The sequence below is a fragment of the Buteo buteo genome, chromosome 7 (assembly GCF_964188355.1).
Source record: "Buteo buteo chromosome 7, bButBut1.hap1.1, whole genome shotgun sequence".
NCBI lineage: Eukaryota > Metazoa > Chordata > Aves > Accipitriformes > Accipitridae > Buteo > Buteo buteo.
The window spans coordinates 1,088,305-1,107,114 of NC_134177.1; the positions used below are offsets into that span (position 1 = coordinate 1,088,305).

General features: G+C 48.9%; 1 protein-coding gene across 22 annotated transcripts in view; it reads left to right on the forward strand.

The window, feature by feature from the left end:
- MBNL1 (muscleblind like splicing regulator 1) overlaps positions 1-18,810 on the forward strand; it is a 110,339-nt gene that overhangs the window by 65,680 nt on the left and 25,849 nt on the right. For 21 of the 22 annotated variants that reach the window (XM_075031222.1, XM_075031208.1, XM_075031207.1 and 18 more), the window contains one exon: positions 15,061-15,231. In XM_075031222.1, coding sequence (XP_074887323.1) covers positions 15,163-15,231 — 69 coding nt within the window. In that variant the 5' untranslated portion in view covers positions 15,061-15,162. Of the gene's footprint in view, positions 1-15,060; positions 15,232-18,483; positions 18,507-18,810 lie in introns of those variants that run through there. The other variant, XM_075031226.1, reaches the window with a different exon arrangement.

Here is an 18,810-nt window from a genome sequence, read left to right on the forward strand (position 1 = left end):
AATGCATTGCAATAGCTGCAGCACAGCATATACATTACAGCTGGGCTTATCAGAGATGGATTAAAGTTGTCCTCTGGACCAGCAGACGTGATGAAGTGTGAAGCTGGAAGGAGACAGTCTCTGCTTTGGCTGCAGAGGCTCCTGCAGAGCCAGGTGCCTGCACCGGAGGGTGAACCCTTGGGAGGATGGAGAGGATGCAGGGGGAGGCAGGACAGCTCTGGGTTAAGGTCTTAGAGAAATAGCAGTCTTAAACCAAGCTTGAAACAGCTCTGAACCAATGCTAAAGTCTTTTCCAGAGCATGGCAGAGCTTTGATTGTTATTCCTGGAAGCAGGACTTAACCAAATATACTCAATGTATCTGCTAAACATTTACAGTGCTTTAAAAGCAGAAATTATTCACTTGCTTTCTTTTACAGGACCTCTAATAAGTTTAATAAATAAGTTTATAGTCAGAAATGAAATAGCTGCACTTACTTGCACCAGGTTGGCTGAGGCACTGTCCAGAGCCAGGTGGGGATGGGGTGATCCCTGGGGTGCTCAGGAGCCAGCCCAGAGCTGCCAGGAAAACTCCTGCTCTGCGGGGACTTTAACACCAAAGCCCACTGGTGAGTGGAGGAAGGTAAAGACCAGTGAAAGCAAAATTATACTGAGTTCTTGTTGACACTGTGAGTTGGCTGGTTTGGGGCTTTGCAGAGGAGACTGGTTGAAACACAAGCAAGGAAAAGCGTTGGCGCCGATGGCACGGTGTGCATGCCGTCGCTGCGCTGGTGTCACCGCTGGCTGTGAGGTCCCTTTGCTCTCGTGACGTTGTCACGCTCCCCACTACAAATCCGCTCCCCGAGGGCTGAATAAATGCATGTTTCAGCTACCTAATGAAACCCAGGGCGTTTTTTTGTTGTTGTTAAAAATACTTTCTGCTTTCTTTGCTAACACTTGGCAGCTATTGCAGTCCAGCAGAAAGCCTTACGGGGAGACAAATTCAAGCTGAATTGAAGGTTCTGGAAAGTTATTCAGATGATTTATTTTATTGTTGCTATTCATTAAAAATGTGTTCTCCATGAGAATTTTATTAATATCAGTGCTGACAGAAATCTGTGCTTGGTGACGTGGGGCAGTGCGGGGCCGTACCGGGCTGGGGATGCTGGGTGGCTGCGCGCTGTAAGCTCCTCTCGGCGTGCATGCGTGCAGCCTGGGGCATGGCCCCTCTCCTGGTGTCGCTTGGTGCCATGGCCATGCGGTGAACACTCAGTGCCATGCTCCTCAGCTTCGGTGTTTTAAAACGGGGATATTCAGCTGTGACTGGCCGGTGCGTTTATGTGAAATCCTTGTTTAATAGAAATTCAGCAGTTGTTGTCAATATTTATTCTCATCTGCTGCTGTTTAATCAACCCCTATCGTGTTTTCTGCTGCTTTCCCTCTGCCAGCAGGGACTCTGCTGCGGGTGTCTGGCTGCCGGTCTCTGCATGGCCGTACCGGCTCAGCACCGTGCCGTCGCCAGGCTGCCATCGGACCAAGGCACTCACACCCTGCAGCTGCAGGAGGGGTTTACCTCGACCACCATGGCTCTGTACTTGGTTTGTAGGTTGGTTTCTACCTTACTTAGAAGTTTTCTTCAATTATTTTGAGGCTAGTATTATAAAGGTGGGGCCAGTGGCAGCCTGCTCCCTTCTGCGGCCGCTGGAAGCAGGAGGTGGGACTGGTGGGGAGGTGAAATTGGGCTGTCACTCAGCAGGACATTTAGGGATGGTTTTCCAGACCAGCGAAGTGTGGTAGGGCAGATCAAAGCATGGCGGTGATAATTGGGGAAACAGATGAGGTCTGAAGGGCAGCTTGAGCTGCTAATGAGGGGAGAGGCATGAAGTGCCGCATCCATCACTGTCGGCCTCTGCGCCTGCAGTTCTCTGACACTCCGCATGTTGCCGGGCCACTTGCTGTACTCCAGGACAAACTGTGTATTTCACGGGGGGGTGTTTGTCTCTCCCAGTTTTCCATGTGTTTGTTGTAGGCAGCTGCACTGGCATGCTTGCTCATGGGCTAGCCCGACCATGATGGTGCCAGGAACGTAGTTATTGTATGTGGAAAGAAGAACCTGCTGGGTTTCGCCCTGCTGTGGTGTATTTTCATTTTATGCATGGAAACCCCTTATAAAAACAGAAATACACAGATGCTTTTCATCTTTTTTACTCGGGCACAAAGCATTGATTATCCTGTCTCAGCATTTGCTCTTCTGCTGGTGCTCTGGAGCTGGTAGGCTTTCCTCTGGTGTGCCAGTGCTGCAGAGGAACCAGCAAAGGAATGCACTGCTTGAATGGCTCCAAAACCAACAAGATGCAGCAACGTCCCTCTCTATCCCCTCAGAGTGAAATCACCGTGGTGCAGGAGGTGTGAACCACCGAGGCTGTGGGCAGATCTGGTTTTGACACGCTGAATCAGACTTCAGGCTGGAGCCCTGAGTCCCCCCGTCCCTCCGCTGTCAGGAAAGTCGGAAAGTCGCCAGTTTGAAGTCGAGAGCGGTGTGTGCCAAGGGCCAGCCCTGTCAGGGCCTGCACGTGGATCAGGGGCACTGGTGACCAGGCCAACTGCCTGGATTTTAGTGAGCTTTGGAACAGCCTAATTTAAAAAACAGAATATTTCTTTTTAAGGATAGATCCTCAGGATGGTTTGCCAAAGTATAAAATCAAGTATTTTCATCCCAGGATGGATAACTGTACTTCTTGTTTAAAAGGCTGTTTGCCCACTGGGATGGAGTGTTGCTAACAGGTGTGATTTATGCCTCCCGTGGTAATCTGGTCCCCAATTAAGGGTTGTGTCACACAGTTAGGTGCTCGCACCACTGGTGTGAGCAGCTAATGACAAAGCACACCTCGTTACTGTTCAGTGAGCGGCGGGTTTGTCTGGCTCAGCCTCTGGAGGAACCTCAGGGACATGGCTGGTGAAGGATATCCATACCCTCTTGTACGCCTCTTGGGGAGCAAAAAACAAGCTCCCCACGCATCTGGAGTGTGCAGTTTTGGACAAAAGAAAATGATCACAGCTGTTTCCCCCTGGAAAAAAGCTGAATTCATTTTCACCTTTCACCTTAAGTGGAAAAACTGTGTTTGCAGAGGATGCAAGAACCAGCTCATGTGCTGCCGTCGGTGTGCCCGTGCCACAGCCCAGCCCTGGAGGGGGCTGAGGGGCCTTCACGGGGCCAGTGCCCTCACCTCCTTCCTCTGAAGACGTGCATTTGCCACCGGCAGGCATTCTGGTTGCACATGAAAATTATTTGGGAGTATCCAAGCCCGCGCCATCTCCTCAGCAGGCTGTCGGGCTGTGAGCCCGGCTGCGGTGGGGAGGTGCCACAAGGTCTGCCTTCACCAGCACGGATGGACAATCTGCCTGAGGGTTCGTTAGCAAGCGTTGCTCCCAGCCGGTGGGTTTGGCGGTCAAGCAGCAGCAGGTTATGGTGTCGGACCAGCTCTGGGGAGAAGCACCCATGGTCCCACAGCGACAGGGGGCCATCGGCCATGCACCGGAGCGGCCGAGGCGCTGGCAGAGGAGCTGAGGTGCAGCGACTGCTCCTCCGGTGTGTGTTGGGCTGGGTCTCGAAACAGGCTGTGCATCAACGTTGTGTAGTGCCTCAGCGATTGTGGTCCTGCCTCTGGATCGCTGCCTGGCTTCAGAGTCGTAAGTGTAGCCATTGACTCACCGGGACTGCAGTTTGTATGCCTCAAGTCAGTAAAACGGATCCAGTAACCCTTTTCGTTTAATATTTTAAAAGTTTATCTAAATGTATGCTTGGCAGGCCAGCTACTACAACAAAGCACGTGCAAACAGTTTATTTTTAAAAAGCAAACCACAGCTTATGCGTAGTTAAATGTTTTCCTGTAAAACATGTGGGCATCAGTATAAATAGTTTTACCATTTACAGGCAATATTCAGATTTTACATAACAGCCGTCTTCCTGCTTGGATTTTAACGCGCCGAGCTCTCTGCTGTCGGAAGGAATTTACACTCCCTAAAAGAGGGAGGTGTTTGCGTGTTTGTTTTGGATCAAAAATACTTAATCTGTTACAGCTGCACTGTTCAGCGTGGCTGCTGGTTTGCCAGCTCTGGTTTGTGCGGATGCGAGTAGGTTGGTACCCGCAGCACGGCGGGACCAGCGGTGCCGGTGCGGAGGTGCCAGCGATAGGCAGAGCCCCCCGGCCAAGAGGAGGCGGCAGCGGAGCATCCTCTGCTGCGGCTGTTGTCATTCAGTATCGTGGTGCGTTCGGAATACCCAAAGTGATTGGTTTAATTATGTCAGTCATTAATAACTGTTAAATAGTATGGGACGGTAAATGTTCATGCGGTACACTTGGGATGTGCAGTGCTCATAGGAGTGTCTGCTGGCCACAAGAAGCCTTTTCTTTTGCTTTTAGGAGGTAGCCTGTTAAATATTAGAGGGTTATATGTCTGATCTTGAAAAGCGGGACTTGGTAACTCTAACGGCACAGAAATGCTTTGTTGAGTCTGTCGTAACGTTGCAGGTGGTTAAAGGCCATGGTAGCGGCCAAAGGCCGTCAGCAGAGATTACAGCCTGCTTCTGGCCGACACTTTTATGTTTAAAAGCCAGGTTCATTGCATCCTGCGGTGTGGAGGTTGTCTCATTGATTTAATGGTAGCGACGATAGCAGCAATGCTGCATGCAGGATCACATATTTAACCATTATTTCACAAAACCACCTGAGGAAAAAGGTTTGCTCAAAACCCGGAGCAACTCCACAGGGCTGGTGTTTCTTTCATTTCAGTTTTATTTTGGAATAAGCAAGAGCAGAGTTTGGGCTGCAGTTAGTGTTTCCCTGCGGCACTGGAGGGTTGTTTTTACCTGTTGCACACAAGGTGCCCCACGAACACCTCCATCAAGGCGGTCCAGCACCGGCTGCGGGCCATGCGCCCCGGGGCAGAGGCGGCTCCTCGCACCCATCCTGCCCGCCCGCAGCCAGCTGTCATGGGCACCTCGCTTCTTTCTCCTGCATCTCAAACCCTGTTGCTAAGCAACAATTTTTAATTGGAGAATTAATTTGGCTTCAGGACATCCTGAGCAGCAATGTATGCTGAAAATTTCAATTGAAAGGCTGTAGTTCCGCTGTGTTTGTAGGTGACAGTCCCCTTTTTTAAAAATTTTGTTAGATAAGGGGGCGAGGGGAGGCGGCTGCTCTCCCAGCGGGGCGGCACTGCAGGGATGCAAGTGATTGTCTCGGCTCTGAAGCAAGTGGCCAGCCTGTGGTCGGGGCGAGCAAGCTGCCCAGCATCCGCGGCCGGTGGTGTCCCCGCCACGCCGCACAGGGATCCACGCTCCTCCTCGTGCCGCGCCAGTGGGACGTTGTGGCTCTGCCTGCAGCGATGGGGCCAGCGCCAGGACCTCGGGGAAAGAGCACGGGGTTTATTCCAGGGACGCTGGGGGAAGAGCCAGGGTTCGTGCCAGTAATGTCTCCACAGGCAGCGAGTGGCACCTTGGTTCTCTTGGTTCTCCTCTGCCCCTGCACTTCTGTGGTGATATTTTGATGGTATGGTGTTGGTGGATTGATGAAAAACAAGAAGCTTTCCCATTCGCTTTTGTGAGCGGTAGTCCTTGTATAAACATGCGCAGAGTGGTGTAGCAAGTGCTTGGTAACTGGGGTTGTGCTACCGCAGTGGTATAAAAATAGCATAAATAAACAGACCCAGCAGGCTGGCGCAGCTTAGTTTTAAGACTTTCCCAGACTAACTGCATTTATGAAACTTGTCGGTGCAGATGTGTTTAATTCAGATACGTGGAGGGTGGTCAGTGTTACCTAACTCCAGCAGCATAGAGGAAAAACTCTGTATGCTGTGGAGTAAGGCAGCTTGCTCTGGTTGAAGTAAGGGGTCAGTGCCATACAGGGGACATGCAGAGTGAATGGCACACACCAGCTTGCTGAGTCTCTTTGTTTTTTCTGGTTTTATATTGCTGCAGAAGGATAGCGTTAAGGAACGATGGCAGGATCACGGTGCTCAGTATGCACTCTCCACTGTTTACCAAAATGATGGTATTAAACTGTGATCTTTATTTAGTCTCTGTCCCTTCAAAATTCTTTGTATTTCTACTTTGGCTGTGCCCAATCTGATGTTTGCTAATCCTCCCAAATCAACTCTTCTGCAAAGGGTGCCCCCTCTCCAAAACTGCAGGCATCCCAGCACTATCGGTCTGTCTAATCACTGGTAACATTACAAATAGAAATGCAAACACCACGTCACCTCTCTGCCGCTCTCCCCTGTCATGCGGGTTTGGTTGCAACCGCACTGTGCCGAGCGGTGTCCCCCCGTGGCTGCACGCACCCTGTCACAGTCCAGAACCTGTCTGGATGCTAGGGGGAATACTGACGACAGTTACACATTATGTTACTGCAAATAGCATCCCTGTGGAAATAACCAAACGCAGGGAAAGCCCTGCTTTGGGAACCTCAGCCTGAGATTCAGGGGGATACTGGAGGTGGATGCGGTGGGCTCCCTGGGGCTCCTTGTGGGAGAGGAGAATTCATGTTGGGCATTGCATTGGGTGATGGCACCGCAGGTGCCAGGCCACAGCGGGGTGGTCTGGGTGCTCCCTGCCTTCCTGTACCCTGCCAGGATTCGGTGTGGAAAACCTCCCGTTGCCTGCACGCAGGGTTTCTGAGGACAGGGCGTCCTGGCTTTGGCAGTGCCCCTGTGTGGGGGCTGCTCTGGGATCCTGCAGGTCCCTCGTGCAGGTGGGGTCCTGACGGGTTGTGCCCGGCGGAGTAATGACCTTGCGAGAGCAGTTTGCTAATTAGACCTTATTTATTGCATCACCAGGCTGTGCTTTCCAAGAAAGTTGTAGGCTGGAGCCAAGTCCACCAGGGTGATGATTTAGCTGTTCTTCCTTTGCATGACAGATTAGACTGTTTCTAAAGACAGGTATTGGAAAGTAATTGTTTTGAATCTGAATTGGTTTAAAGTTTATGTGAGTACTGAAAGCCATGGATGTTTGCAAGTTCTTAAAACAGCTTTGAAAGCCTAATAGCAACTGCTCAAAGTCAGGGGCCTGCTTCTCAGACCTTGGTGCAGATACTTGCACAAAGCACATGCACTTTGGCCTGACTGTGCATGAGATTGGGGGTTCTCACACACCATACCGGAGCGGAGGTAGAAACCCGCAGCTGCATGCCAGAGATGCCAGGGTCACTGGTGCAGAAGTTGGACCCAATGCCACCCTGAGGTCTTCTTTGCAGATTGCATGGTTGGACAAAGGCAACTTGGGTGCCCTTAATTTGTAAACCCACAAAGGTGGGTGTCAGCAGTGAGGTTGCTGCTGTGATCTCTGCTGCTGCAGTGGGTGAGGGGAAGGCTCGCATCTGGCCTTTGAAAGACTGTTTGCAGGGCATGGAGGATTTTGCCCAAAGCCGTGGGCTGTGCCAGGGCTGTGGGTGAGCATCAGGGCTGTGGCAGCACTGCGCTATGTGCCTCAGCGCTGCCGGTGGGTCACGCTTCTCTGCTGGGCAGCGGAGCAGTTGCACAGAGGGCTCTGCAGCACGCTAAGCTCAAATTATCTTCTTGTTAATTAGTTATTGACTTCTGCTGATATTTCCATTAAATATTCCCTCAAGGAAAAAGTAAAAGTTGTTAGTACCCATATTGCCTAAGCTGTAACTGCAGCAAATGAAGGAGTTTGCAATCTCAGAAGTGAATCCCAAGAATACCTTTTCATTATTAAACATGCAATCAGGGTGTTTTCTGGAAGGGAATTATTTTCAGAGAGCAAGAATTTCCAATGTATTTCTAACATTTAGTTTGGGATCTGAAAAGCAGGACGTGCTGCACTTCACAGAAACATGGTGGTGTAGAGAAGAACATGGTAGTGACCTCACAGAAATGGACTCATTTTTTGCTCATCTCTGTGAAGGTCTTAAATATCTAGGTTTAACATCAACATTTGTCAGATGATCCAGGTCTTGTAGAAATCCTTACACTGTATTTTCAGAATGCAGAATTTGGGGGGTGATTTTTCCAAGACAGGGTTGACTATAGTTTCTTTTTTGTCTGAGTTTTCCATGTTTTCTTTTCCACAATTCTGCAAATATTCACATGAAATGCCTCCTGCTTTGTGGGGAATAAAACCAAATTGCATAGCTGGGAGATGCTTCTGGCAGTCTGTGGGAGGGCGCTCAGGGGACAGGTACGTGTCCCTGCTCCCCTGAAGGCAATGGGAAGAAAAACACCTGACCTGACTCTTGATCGCCAGACCTTGATTAACCCGGCACTGCACCTCAATGAGGCATTACAGGAGACTGGACACCACTGGGGTCAGGCACACGCGTCCAGGCTGCGTCCAGGGAATCTTGATCCCGCCACCAGAGCGGACTGCTCTTTACAGCGGTTTTGAGCAATGAAAGTGAAATGTACAGAATAGGAGATAAATTTGTATATTAAAAACTAAGACAAAAATGTAGAGCTAGCGTAAGTTTAGAAGATTTACTTCTGTAACAAGAGCAGAAGCAAATGTGTACTTGCTGCTGTATTTCAAGTAAGACTTTAAAAGTTTGTGTAGTAGCTGCTGTTCACTAAAAAGGTTATACTTCTTCCTGGTATCTTACCAATAATTTAAATGGAAATCTGCATGTCTAGAATGTGTCTGCCCCAATAAATAATTATTCTTCGGCAAGAGAATTTGAAAAATAAAGTAAGAAAAACACATTTCCCTGTGTTTGGGAAGTGGTAACATAACACAGAAAGGTTCCTCTGCCTTCACTCCCTGCTTTCCATGTCGCAGTGGTTTCCCAAATACAAAGGCAAGTGCTGTTGTCTGGCACTGAGAGAAGGCAGGCCGCATGCTGGGAGGCAGCACTACTCATTTCCACCTGTCTAGGGAAATAAATAGAAAACTCAAAGAAAACAGGCATTTTCTGTCAACAAATGAATAAAAAAGTAAATATTTTCCTACACACACATTTTATTAATTCATATTTCCAACTAAAATCTCATCAGCACAATAATCTGACTAGCAGTTTTTATAAAAGGCGGTAATCTTCAGGAAAAAAAATCTAGATTTCAGGGTTTGGTGTGTAGCTCAAAAAACCCCCCTGAGATTAGCAATAACCAATTTTTTAGAGGTATTCAGTGCTCTGTGTGTTTGGGGGATTACTTTTTATTTCTTAGGCAGCTGTGCAAGGGTCAAAAAGCCGTATTTGGTGGCTTCTGTGTAGCATCCCAGTGTCCCTGGTCATTCAGGATCGCCCACCCCTGCGCCGGCTCCTCGTGCAGCATGGCAGCTCCCATTCTTCTGCAGTTGCCATCTTTGCAGCTGCTCCCTGTTTGGCTTTTTTCACTTACCCGGCTGCCGCGGTTTTGGCCAGGATGCAAACCCAGCTTCCCCGGAGCATTGGCGGGTGCCGATGCCGTCTGGCAGCGCTGGCGCAGGCAGCGGTGTGTGCTGAGTGCTTGCGAAGCCAGTGACAAGTCTGCTAGAGCCCTCGGAGCGTGGGGCCTGCCTGTGAGCGGCAGGGAGCGAGTGGCAGACGAGTACCTCTGGGCATTTTTGGGGTGGAGGTGTAGTGTGTCCCCACGGCCGGGCCCTGCTGCCTGCATTGGGGCATAGGAGCTGCACCAGCTCAGCATCACACACCGGCGTGAGAAGGGCTCTCGGAGATGCTGCTAGGAGGAGGAGTGGTGCAGAAGGTAACGTGCAGGTAGATCACCTTGCAAACAAATGTCTTTTCTTGGCACTGCCCTTGCAAGCCCTCACCGCTTCGTGACGTTTGCACAGCGTTCAGATTAGGCACATATTCAGAGGTGAGCCTGATCCAGCAGGCAGTGAGGGCAGACGGACGGGCAGAGCCCCCGGGGTGATGCTGGACCTGCAGCCCTCCGGCTCCATCCCTCCTGCCTCCCCAAACGGTGATGAGGAGGTGGCCGGGTCCCCCCCCCCAGCTCAGCGTGTGCTTGCCGTGCGCTCAGCTCAGCGAACTGTAAAAACACGGGCACGGGAAGCGTTGAAGAGCGAGGCAGGAGGCGTTACCGCAGAGAATGGCACCCTCGCCCCCCTGCTCCCTTGGGGCGGCTAATGCCAGACCCAAGCCTAGAATTGGGGGGGGGTGCAGGGGCGGCACCTCCCAGGGCCCACACAGGTCCCTGGGTGGGTGAGTGCCACCCACTCCTCGTCCCCATCCCAATCCCCCGCTTTCACCGAGGCTAGACAGCTTAAAATACTGCAGACATCACGCTGCCCTAATGTAATGACAGTCAGGCTGGCTGTTTAGTTCGGCCTGGGCTCTCTGCCTGAACGTTGTTGATACGATAGCTGGAGAAAAACATCACGTGAGAGTGGCCCGCGCGTCCTCCCGCTCCGGCATTCCCGCTGGGAGGACGCGGGGCCGAGCTCGCCCTCGCCCTCCTCGCCCCGCGGGGCCTGTCGGCAAGCAGGGCGCGCGCAAAGGCCGACGGCGGCGCGCGGGGCCGCGTTCCGGCAGCGACGCCGCCGTCGGGAGCGCGGTGCCGATGGGTGCTGGCCCGTGACAGCGGGGCTGCTTAGCGGGGGCACGTGCAGGGAGAGCGCTGGCGCTGCCCTGCGCGGCTGGCAGGCGAGGCCGCGGCAGGGCCACGAAGCTCGGCTCGCTCGGACCGGTGGGCCTCGGGCACCGCAGCGGGTCCGCGTCCGCGCCTGCCTCCCGCCGCACCGGCCTGGCCTCTTCTCCTCGCGGCTGCTGGCTGGGAGCCACCGCTCCGGCCATCAGCTGCGGCGTGAGCGAGAGCCGGCTTTCTTGCGGCAGGAGTCCTGGGCGCAGAAGTAAACGCGGCCTGTCGGCAACGGGGTTTTGCCCAAATATCACAGCGCCGCATGGGTGTTCCCCCCCGCTTTGTGTCACGCTGTGCGCCCTGAGTTTCCCTGCTGGCTCTGCCCGTGGCGGAGGCCTTGTCCCGCTTGTCTGGAGGGACCAGAGATCTGCGGTGGGCCTCTGCTGAACAGCATGCCTGAGGAGCCTCAGGAGCATTTTTAATAATTTTTAGTCCAGCAGGATTCTGGTAAAACCCTAACAGTGTGCTGGTACGGCATTTCAGGATGCTGCCAGCACGCTCAACTGCCATTTCTCTGAATTTACTTGCTTACAGTAATCATTTTTTTGTGATTGAAAAAACAGCAAAGGGTTCAGGAAAGATTCAGAGATTAAAATCCGCCTGAAACTCTGTTGACCGAAGTTACCAGAATCTAGTGAGATACTAATTAAGAAACTACTTGCTCGCAGTATAAAGGAGGTGAATGCAGTCCGTGTTCTCGATCGAGATTTTTGACAGTGGTTTTCAGCCTGTGTTTTCCGACTCCTGGGTGCTCTGTGGACCATTTCTAAAGGTCCATGGAATAAAAGAAAGACAAGAAACCCTGTTCCCAAACAGAGAAGTCTGCGTTTCTTATGGAAAATTTGCTAAGATCTGAAAATGTAAAAAGATTGAAGGTTAAACACCGCAGTAGTCTCCAAAACAACATGCAAACAAGAAAGGTGTAAACTTTTTGATAGTAGCTAATGATCACTAAGCATAAGCATATTTTACCTGAGGACATGGTATATTCTTGTAGTCTTTACCTCAAGAGTAAATTGTCTTCCTTAAAGATCAGCTGCTAAGTGAATAGAAATTATGGCCTTGATGGGGAAACAATGGAGGGGGCTCCTTGTTTCCAAGGAGCCAGAGGATGTTGCATTAGATCACTGAAATGGTTTCTTCTGGCCTTAAAGCATTTGAGTCTATGAAGTACATTAAGCGGTCATGATGTCCAACACGTATTGCCAGACTTCAGATCCAGTCTGGAGAGGTGTGGAGCAGCCTAAACCCCACCACTGAAATAAGGACATTGAGTTTAATCTGCCTTTCAGAATCAGGTTTGCTAATTGCTCCTGTCTGATTCCAGCAACACATGTTGTAGTTTCATGTTACTCATTTAGCAGTAATTAAGTCTGATTTTTACACTGTGCTAATGTAAGATATCATCTTCTAGGCAGCTAGTAAATGTGCAATTTTGCCCCGTGTTACTTAGTGGTAGCAACAATTAACACAGGTTTTAGTATCAAGAGAAAAGTTGACATAAATAAAGCTGTTCCAAAGTGCCTGCCTTTTACCTACCATTTCATATAATTGTGAAATGCTTGGGGGTGCTGACATGATGTTGGTTTATTTGTGCAAAATGGCTTAAATCCCGAACTGTGTTGTCAGTAAGGCATTAAAGGAGAGAACTGAGGGTCGTTTTGTCCGAAAGCTCCCCCCCAGGCTGAAAGCCTGCTTTCCCCCCAGCGAAGGCGTGCTGTGCGGACAAGCCGGGTGGCAGATGTCGTTCGTTCCGGCTGGCCTGCCCCAGGCTGCGCTGGCCCCTGCGCAGGTCTGGCCGCTGCTCCGGGCTGTCAGGTGCTGGCTTTGGTCCCCACGGACACGGGTGGGTGCAGCCCTGCCGACAGCGCCCTGCGGTGCCAGAGGTGTCCCGGGAGCTCCCACGGGTGGAACAGCAACCAGCAGATGCACATATGCACACACACATACAAAAACACGGTTACAATTAGTAGCACAGTGACTAAAATTCACGCTCCATAAACACCGAGTCCTGTTGCCACCATCAGTTCGTCTTTCCTACTTATGAATTGGTAATGTTTGTTACTGAACTATCCTAATCCTTATTTGCAGTAGGAAACTCCATTCCCCTGTAAAAATATTTTCTCAGGCTGCACATGCCTGTCTTATCTGTAGTATAGTTGTTGTGCTTTTAGCTCCTGTGCATTATCTGGCCCCTATCTTGATTGCTTTCCAACATTTGGAGCTGCGTTATTAGGGAGATTTTCTTGCAAGTGACTTCAGTGGTCCTTTCTGTGCGTCAGCTCTGCCGAGGACAGCCCGTGGCACCCCGCGGTCCAAGGAGCAAACGCCCGCAGAAGCCCCGTCACGGGGCTGTGTAAGGGGAAGGCAAAGGCCCCACGCGAAAGGGCTTGCGGGACCCCCCCGACACTTGCCACGAAGGAGAGGGCTGACGTCTGCAGCCCCGCGGCCCAGGGCCAGCAAGGCGGCAGCGAGCACGGCACGGCCGAGCGCAGGGGCTTCTGTTCGCCTGCGCCTTCCCGCTGTGACTGGCAGCAGTCGCTCAGCTCCTCTGCGTTGTCTCTGGGATTGTGTAATGGAAAATGCATTTCATTCAAGGAAATACGCTCCGGGATTATGAACGGGTGCTGGGAAAGATGAACTTTCTTTGCCGTTCGTTACAGTAGTGGTGTGCATATATGTGGGGCTTTCTGTAATCTTGGTGTATAGCCTAAAGATATCCACAAAACTTCAGGTATTTTTCTTTGTATCAGGTATATCTTCCTATGCAAGGATCACTCAGATGTCAGTTGAATAACTATGAAAATGAGTTTCAGAGCTTCGGACTGCTAGCAGGAGCGATGAGTTGGGAGGGGGGCAGCAGCAAACCATTTATCCCAGCCTTAAGGGGAGGCAAAAATCATCGTACAAATTAGATTTCTGGCAGATCTTATAACAGGAATACATTTTAACTTTCTGAGCAAAACTGCTGTATAAGGTCAAACTATATTGAATTAATTTGTTTCCTGATAAAAATGGTTTCTTACTTAAATTAAGGCTGTCTTTTGCCTTGTCATTGTTCCTGTTTGGATTTATTTCAAAGATGAATGAGTAAAGGAAAAAAAATGTAATTTAAGGAATCTGTTTTTTTCCAGAAAAGGATTCAGTTCTCCTTTTCTTTTTTATTTTATCGTTGTCATCCCTTTAGTGAAAGTATGGGCTCCAGTGTTACAATTTTAAAGAACAGTTAGCGTGTAAAGCTTCCATATTAATGAATTTACATTTTCTGAAGTCTCATGGCACGCGAGATCACAGCTCACATGAGAAGCCATGAGAAGAGGGGATTCCCTTCCGCAGGAGAGGGTGTCTCTTCCCTGACCTCCCTGTGCCGCACACCATGCCTGAGCGGCCGCGCAGCAGTGCCCTTCGCTCTGGCTGTGCCTTTCATTTTAGAGGTTTTTACAATGGAGCCACAGCTGGGGGGACTTGGGGCTAGTTTTCAGAAGTCACCTTCATGCCCAGCTCCCTGTACCCCAGCTGCCCCCCTCCCAGCTGGTACCTCGCAGGTGGGGGCACCCAGAGCAAGAGACCCCATTGAGAATTCACCAAGCAGGGGTGTCTTATGTGCGAAGCTGGTTTACTTGGTAACAAGGAGGTACAGTAGGGTTTGGATGTACATTGTACATCGAATTATTTTTTATTATTTCTTGATGTCAATGGTTGTCAAATTGATGAATGTCCTCTCATCCAAATAAAATCAGTGCATGAAATTTGTTGTTTACCACATCTGAATTTAATGGAAAATTTAGAAACAAGTCAATTCTGATTTTCTTGTTTGGTTTACACAATTGCAACAAAAATGCGTCATATGTAAGAGGTCCTCATCAAAGATGCTGTATTGCAGGTCTAGTGAAAGCGCAGAGCTGGTGCTGTTTTCCTGGTAATAATGCTACTTTGACCAAGCATCTTGCTGTGTGCTCAGGGCTCCTTGTGCCCCTGCACAGCAGAAAGAGAAGCGAGCCTTGAACGTTGTCAGAGTAGCACGTGAGCTTTTGTAGGCTGGCTGCTGCAGCGGGACCACGTTTCTTTTGCTGGGTTTCTTTTGCTGGGTTTCTGGCTCCGCAGCCGCCTGCTTCCTGGGGGCAGGTCTGTGGGGAGGGGAGAGCCGTTCCGAGTCCCCATGGGCATAGCTTTCACTGAGCAAAAATGTGCTCATAGAAGATGGGCATGCTGTACTTTCAAAATAACTGATGTTTGCTCGCCTTCAGCAACTTCTAAAAGAAACTATTTTTTAGAGTTGTACTGCAGAAATACATAATTTAGAAAAGTAAAGCAAGCAGTGGATACTAGAACTGTCAAGTTGCTCTGGTCAGTATGTGATAGCCTAGAGAAGTAGCCGAGGGTGTTCCTCCTAGGTCTGTAGCATCTGTTGTGTTTGTTTTAGCCGATGACATAAGGAGCAAAGATAGGCCTATAGCTTCTAAGCCAATTGTGTCAATTCTCTTCTTCAGGGTCGATGTTCAAGGGAAAACTGCAAATATCTTCACCCACCACCACACTTAAAAACGCAGCTGGAGATAAATGGACGCAATAACCTGATTCAGCAGAAGAACATGGCCATGCTGGCCCAGCAGATGCAGCTTGCCAATGCCATGATGCCTGGTGCTCCGTTGCAGCCTGTGGTATGTGCGCTTTTTGGCTTCGATCAATGAGTACAGTGAGTTGTAGTAGAAGTCAGTTAGCAGGTGTGCTTACATGCCTGTAAAATCCCACAAACGTCAGTAACTGGTGCAGAAATCAAATACAATGAAATGCTGGTCTGTATGTCTTTGTACTGCTTAATTCTCCCTTGCCTGCAGTAATACTGTTAATTTAATTAATTTTGTTAATCTTTTGCTAATTTAATTCATTTTTGCAACTTCTTTCTTAAAATTAAGAAAGTAAGCGATCCGCATGGGATTTTCGTAAATAGACGTTACCTTTGCAATTTCACATGCTCTAGGAAATTCCTGGGTTTGAGAAGATTCCCACTGGATGTTTTCCATTCACTCAGGGGAACCTTCTCAGGAAATTACTTGCTGGAATTGGACTTTGATTTTTACAGCATACTGTCAGGCAGAGCAGAAAGCTTGCCCGAAGTGATGTATGGTGCATGTCAGTCTGACCTGCTCGATCTACAACTCAGGGTTGGCAGGAAGAAGTAGTACAGATAATCATACTTTCTACAAAAAGCCAAGGGGTGAGGGAAGGCGAATCTACCAGAAATCTCTCATCTGGTCCCAGTAAAATGTGATCATATATTACATCATATCTGTTCCTCTTATACCTTAGGAAGTAAGCGCAGTGCAGTGTTCCACAAAGTTGAATGCCGTGGCTGAGATTCTGGCTCTGCAGTAATACCTCGTTTCAGCGAATGTAAAGATGATTGGCATCAATCCGCCATGCACATACGCATTTGGGAGCTGAACACCCTGTGCCAGATCCCTCTCTAATGCAATCCAGAGAGGTCATTTGAGCTAACCTATGGATAAATTTGGCCCAGAACCCTTTTGATATAAATTTCTAGCTCAGACATTAGAGGGTACTGATTAATGTATGAGCGAGACTAGCGCTGATTAATGTATGAGCAAGGCTGGTATCTTCTACATAAAAATGCAAACAATGCTCCCCTGACTGAAGCTCTCTCTTTCAATGAGTAAAATGGCAGCAAAGGGAAAAATAAGTTGAAAAATATATATGAAATCAATATATCTGCATGAGCACTTCTCTGACTGTTCTTTCATTCCTTTCTTGCTGGCAAAGGTAGAATTTAGGGAGTTTCATTTACCTCTAGATACCCTCTGTTAGGAAACCTATATTCACTCTTTTAGATGAGTTCTTCAACTTTTATTTCAAAAGACATAGTGACAATTAATGCTCCTCAAAATATAGCTAAATCCTCAGGAAAAATCATCTCAGCAGAAAGGACTTTCATACTTATGCCAAATGGTTATTTGGCCCCACGTTTTGTGGGTCTACAGAATACCAGTAAATATTTTGTAGCTTCTTATTTGATTCAGTTAATGTAACTCTTTCACAGAGCTTTATGCCTCGGCTGTTTCAAGGAAGAGTGTATGTGGGGGAGAAAAGCAGAAGGTGGTGTGGTACAATTGTCACAGCAAATTGACTTTAGTACCTGTTAGCACAGCGTGAGAAGAGATCACATTTTGTTTTCTCTCTTTTGATTGGCTTTTCTTTAGATAAAATTGTCTGTGTCACCTAGGCAAGGAGATGAGCTGAGGCAGCGTCAGCGCACAGACAGCAAATGCTGTGGCACCGCAGTCCTTCAGGGGATGCCCTGACGCTGCACTGTGCAGCCTGCTCCTTACTCCCGTCTTGCAGGGCTGCCTGTGGGCTGGTGCCCGCTGCTGATGGCTTTCAGATCAGAAACAAAATTAAGTGTCTGTACAGCCAGGCAGCTCAAAAGCAGGCTGTGCTTTACGTGCTTTAACTCCAGAACAACCTCCAAATGATTTTTCAATTTCAGCAGCTCAAAACAGACGTGTGCACATGCCACAATTTTATTTTTATTTCCTGATTTGAGTACAGTGATGCAGCATTAGTGCCAGCAAATTCGTATTTGGGACTATGAGAAAGCTTAAGTCAAAATGCAGCCAACAGTAAGAACCATTGCTTAAAATATTTTTTCTCTGTTAACCTGTTTGTTTGTTTGTTTCATGAATTGTAACCAAATATGGCTGTGTCTGGTTTATACAAAGCAGTGTGTAGGCACGTACCAACGTTTGGGTAAACATGAAAAAAAACCCTAATGTAGTCCTTTGGAATAACATTCCTTTTTAATATAAAGAGAGACTAGTGTGAGGATTAAACCAAGTTTAAATTCTCCTTTATGCTACATTCACACTGTCCCTAATGAGCAAAATTTAAATCAGTGTATTTTGAAGTACAGCGCAAACCTTCTACCCATGCCTGTGTAATTTCTGTGTACATCGCTTGAGTTCAAACATTACAGACTGTGTATTTTCAGAATTCAGTCTCATTCAATATGAGGATTCATAGCAAGGCGCATTGGCTGTCCCAGCAATAGTGTTTCCAAATGGATGTCATCCTACTAATTTGGCCTTAAATTACTTTATTTTTTAGCACAGTTGAAACAGAAGTTACTTCAGGGTGTTCTAACAAGTGATTTATATCATCCTGTCTAATGATGCTTCAGGCAGGTTTTTTTTGTTTTACAAAAATCTATACCCTATACTTTAATAAAAGTAAGTGAACTAACAATGAGAGACTCTAATTTTGTAAGCAAAGCAGTAGGATCCTTTCACTCATATTTCTGTTTGATAAATGTTTTAATTATCGTAGTTGCAAGTAATGTCTGTGGCCTTTTCCCATCTTTCCTTTTTAGTTCACTCTTTTATCTGTCTTTAGCTGGCACTTGAGGGAGGGGATTTCAGACGGTGAGTGGGGATTGCGTGTCCTGCTGACTGCAGGCGCTGAGGTCCTGAGGAAGAGCTCTGCCTGCTCAGATCGGTTCTGCCCCCTTCCTTGTAAACTGGTTTAGGGGGAGTCGGACTCAGCTAGACTACGGCTTTGGTCCTAGCACATCAGTTGGTACTAGCGCATCAGTTTGGTACAAGCACATCAGTGGGTGATGCTGTGCTGCTTCACAATAGCAATGTCAGACCCTGGATTTGCCTTTTCCAGTGTGGAAGAGTGTGAAAAATGCTAAATAGAAGCAGGAGGATGCAGATGTGAGACCAGAAGAGCGGAGATGGACCGCGAAGGTGGCTGGAGATGCTGGGGCCGTTCCTTGCCTCCAGAGGCACGTGGGGCAGACCTGAACCGCGGGGCTGGTAGTCAGGCATGAGCTTCTGCAGAGTGCCGGCGCTCCAGAGGCGATCTGCTGCACACTGCAGGTGTGAATCTGCAGCAGAACAAGGTCCCAGACCTTCTGCAGGTGTGTTTGTAATTCGCGAGCGGCTGTAGGTTGTCAGTGTTTCTCTCTGTGTATGTGGTACGCTCCTGGGCTTTCCTTGGCATGGTAGGTGCTCAGTAGGTGACTGTTAAAGATGCGTTAAATGAGTCCAGCTCCTTCCCTGTGGGCAGATGGTCCTTCAGGGCTGGCGAGCTGGAGCGCTGGCAGAAAGCCGTCTGTCTGTCTGTCTGGGGAGGAGCTGTGGCTCGGCTCCCCTGCACTGCAGAGGCCGATTTCCAAAGGTGCCCCTGCGTCTCCTTCCTAATCGATAGACCCCGCTAGCGAG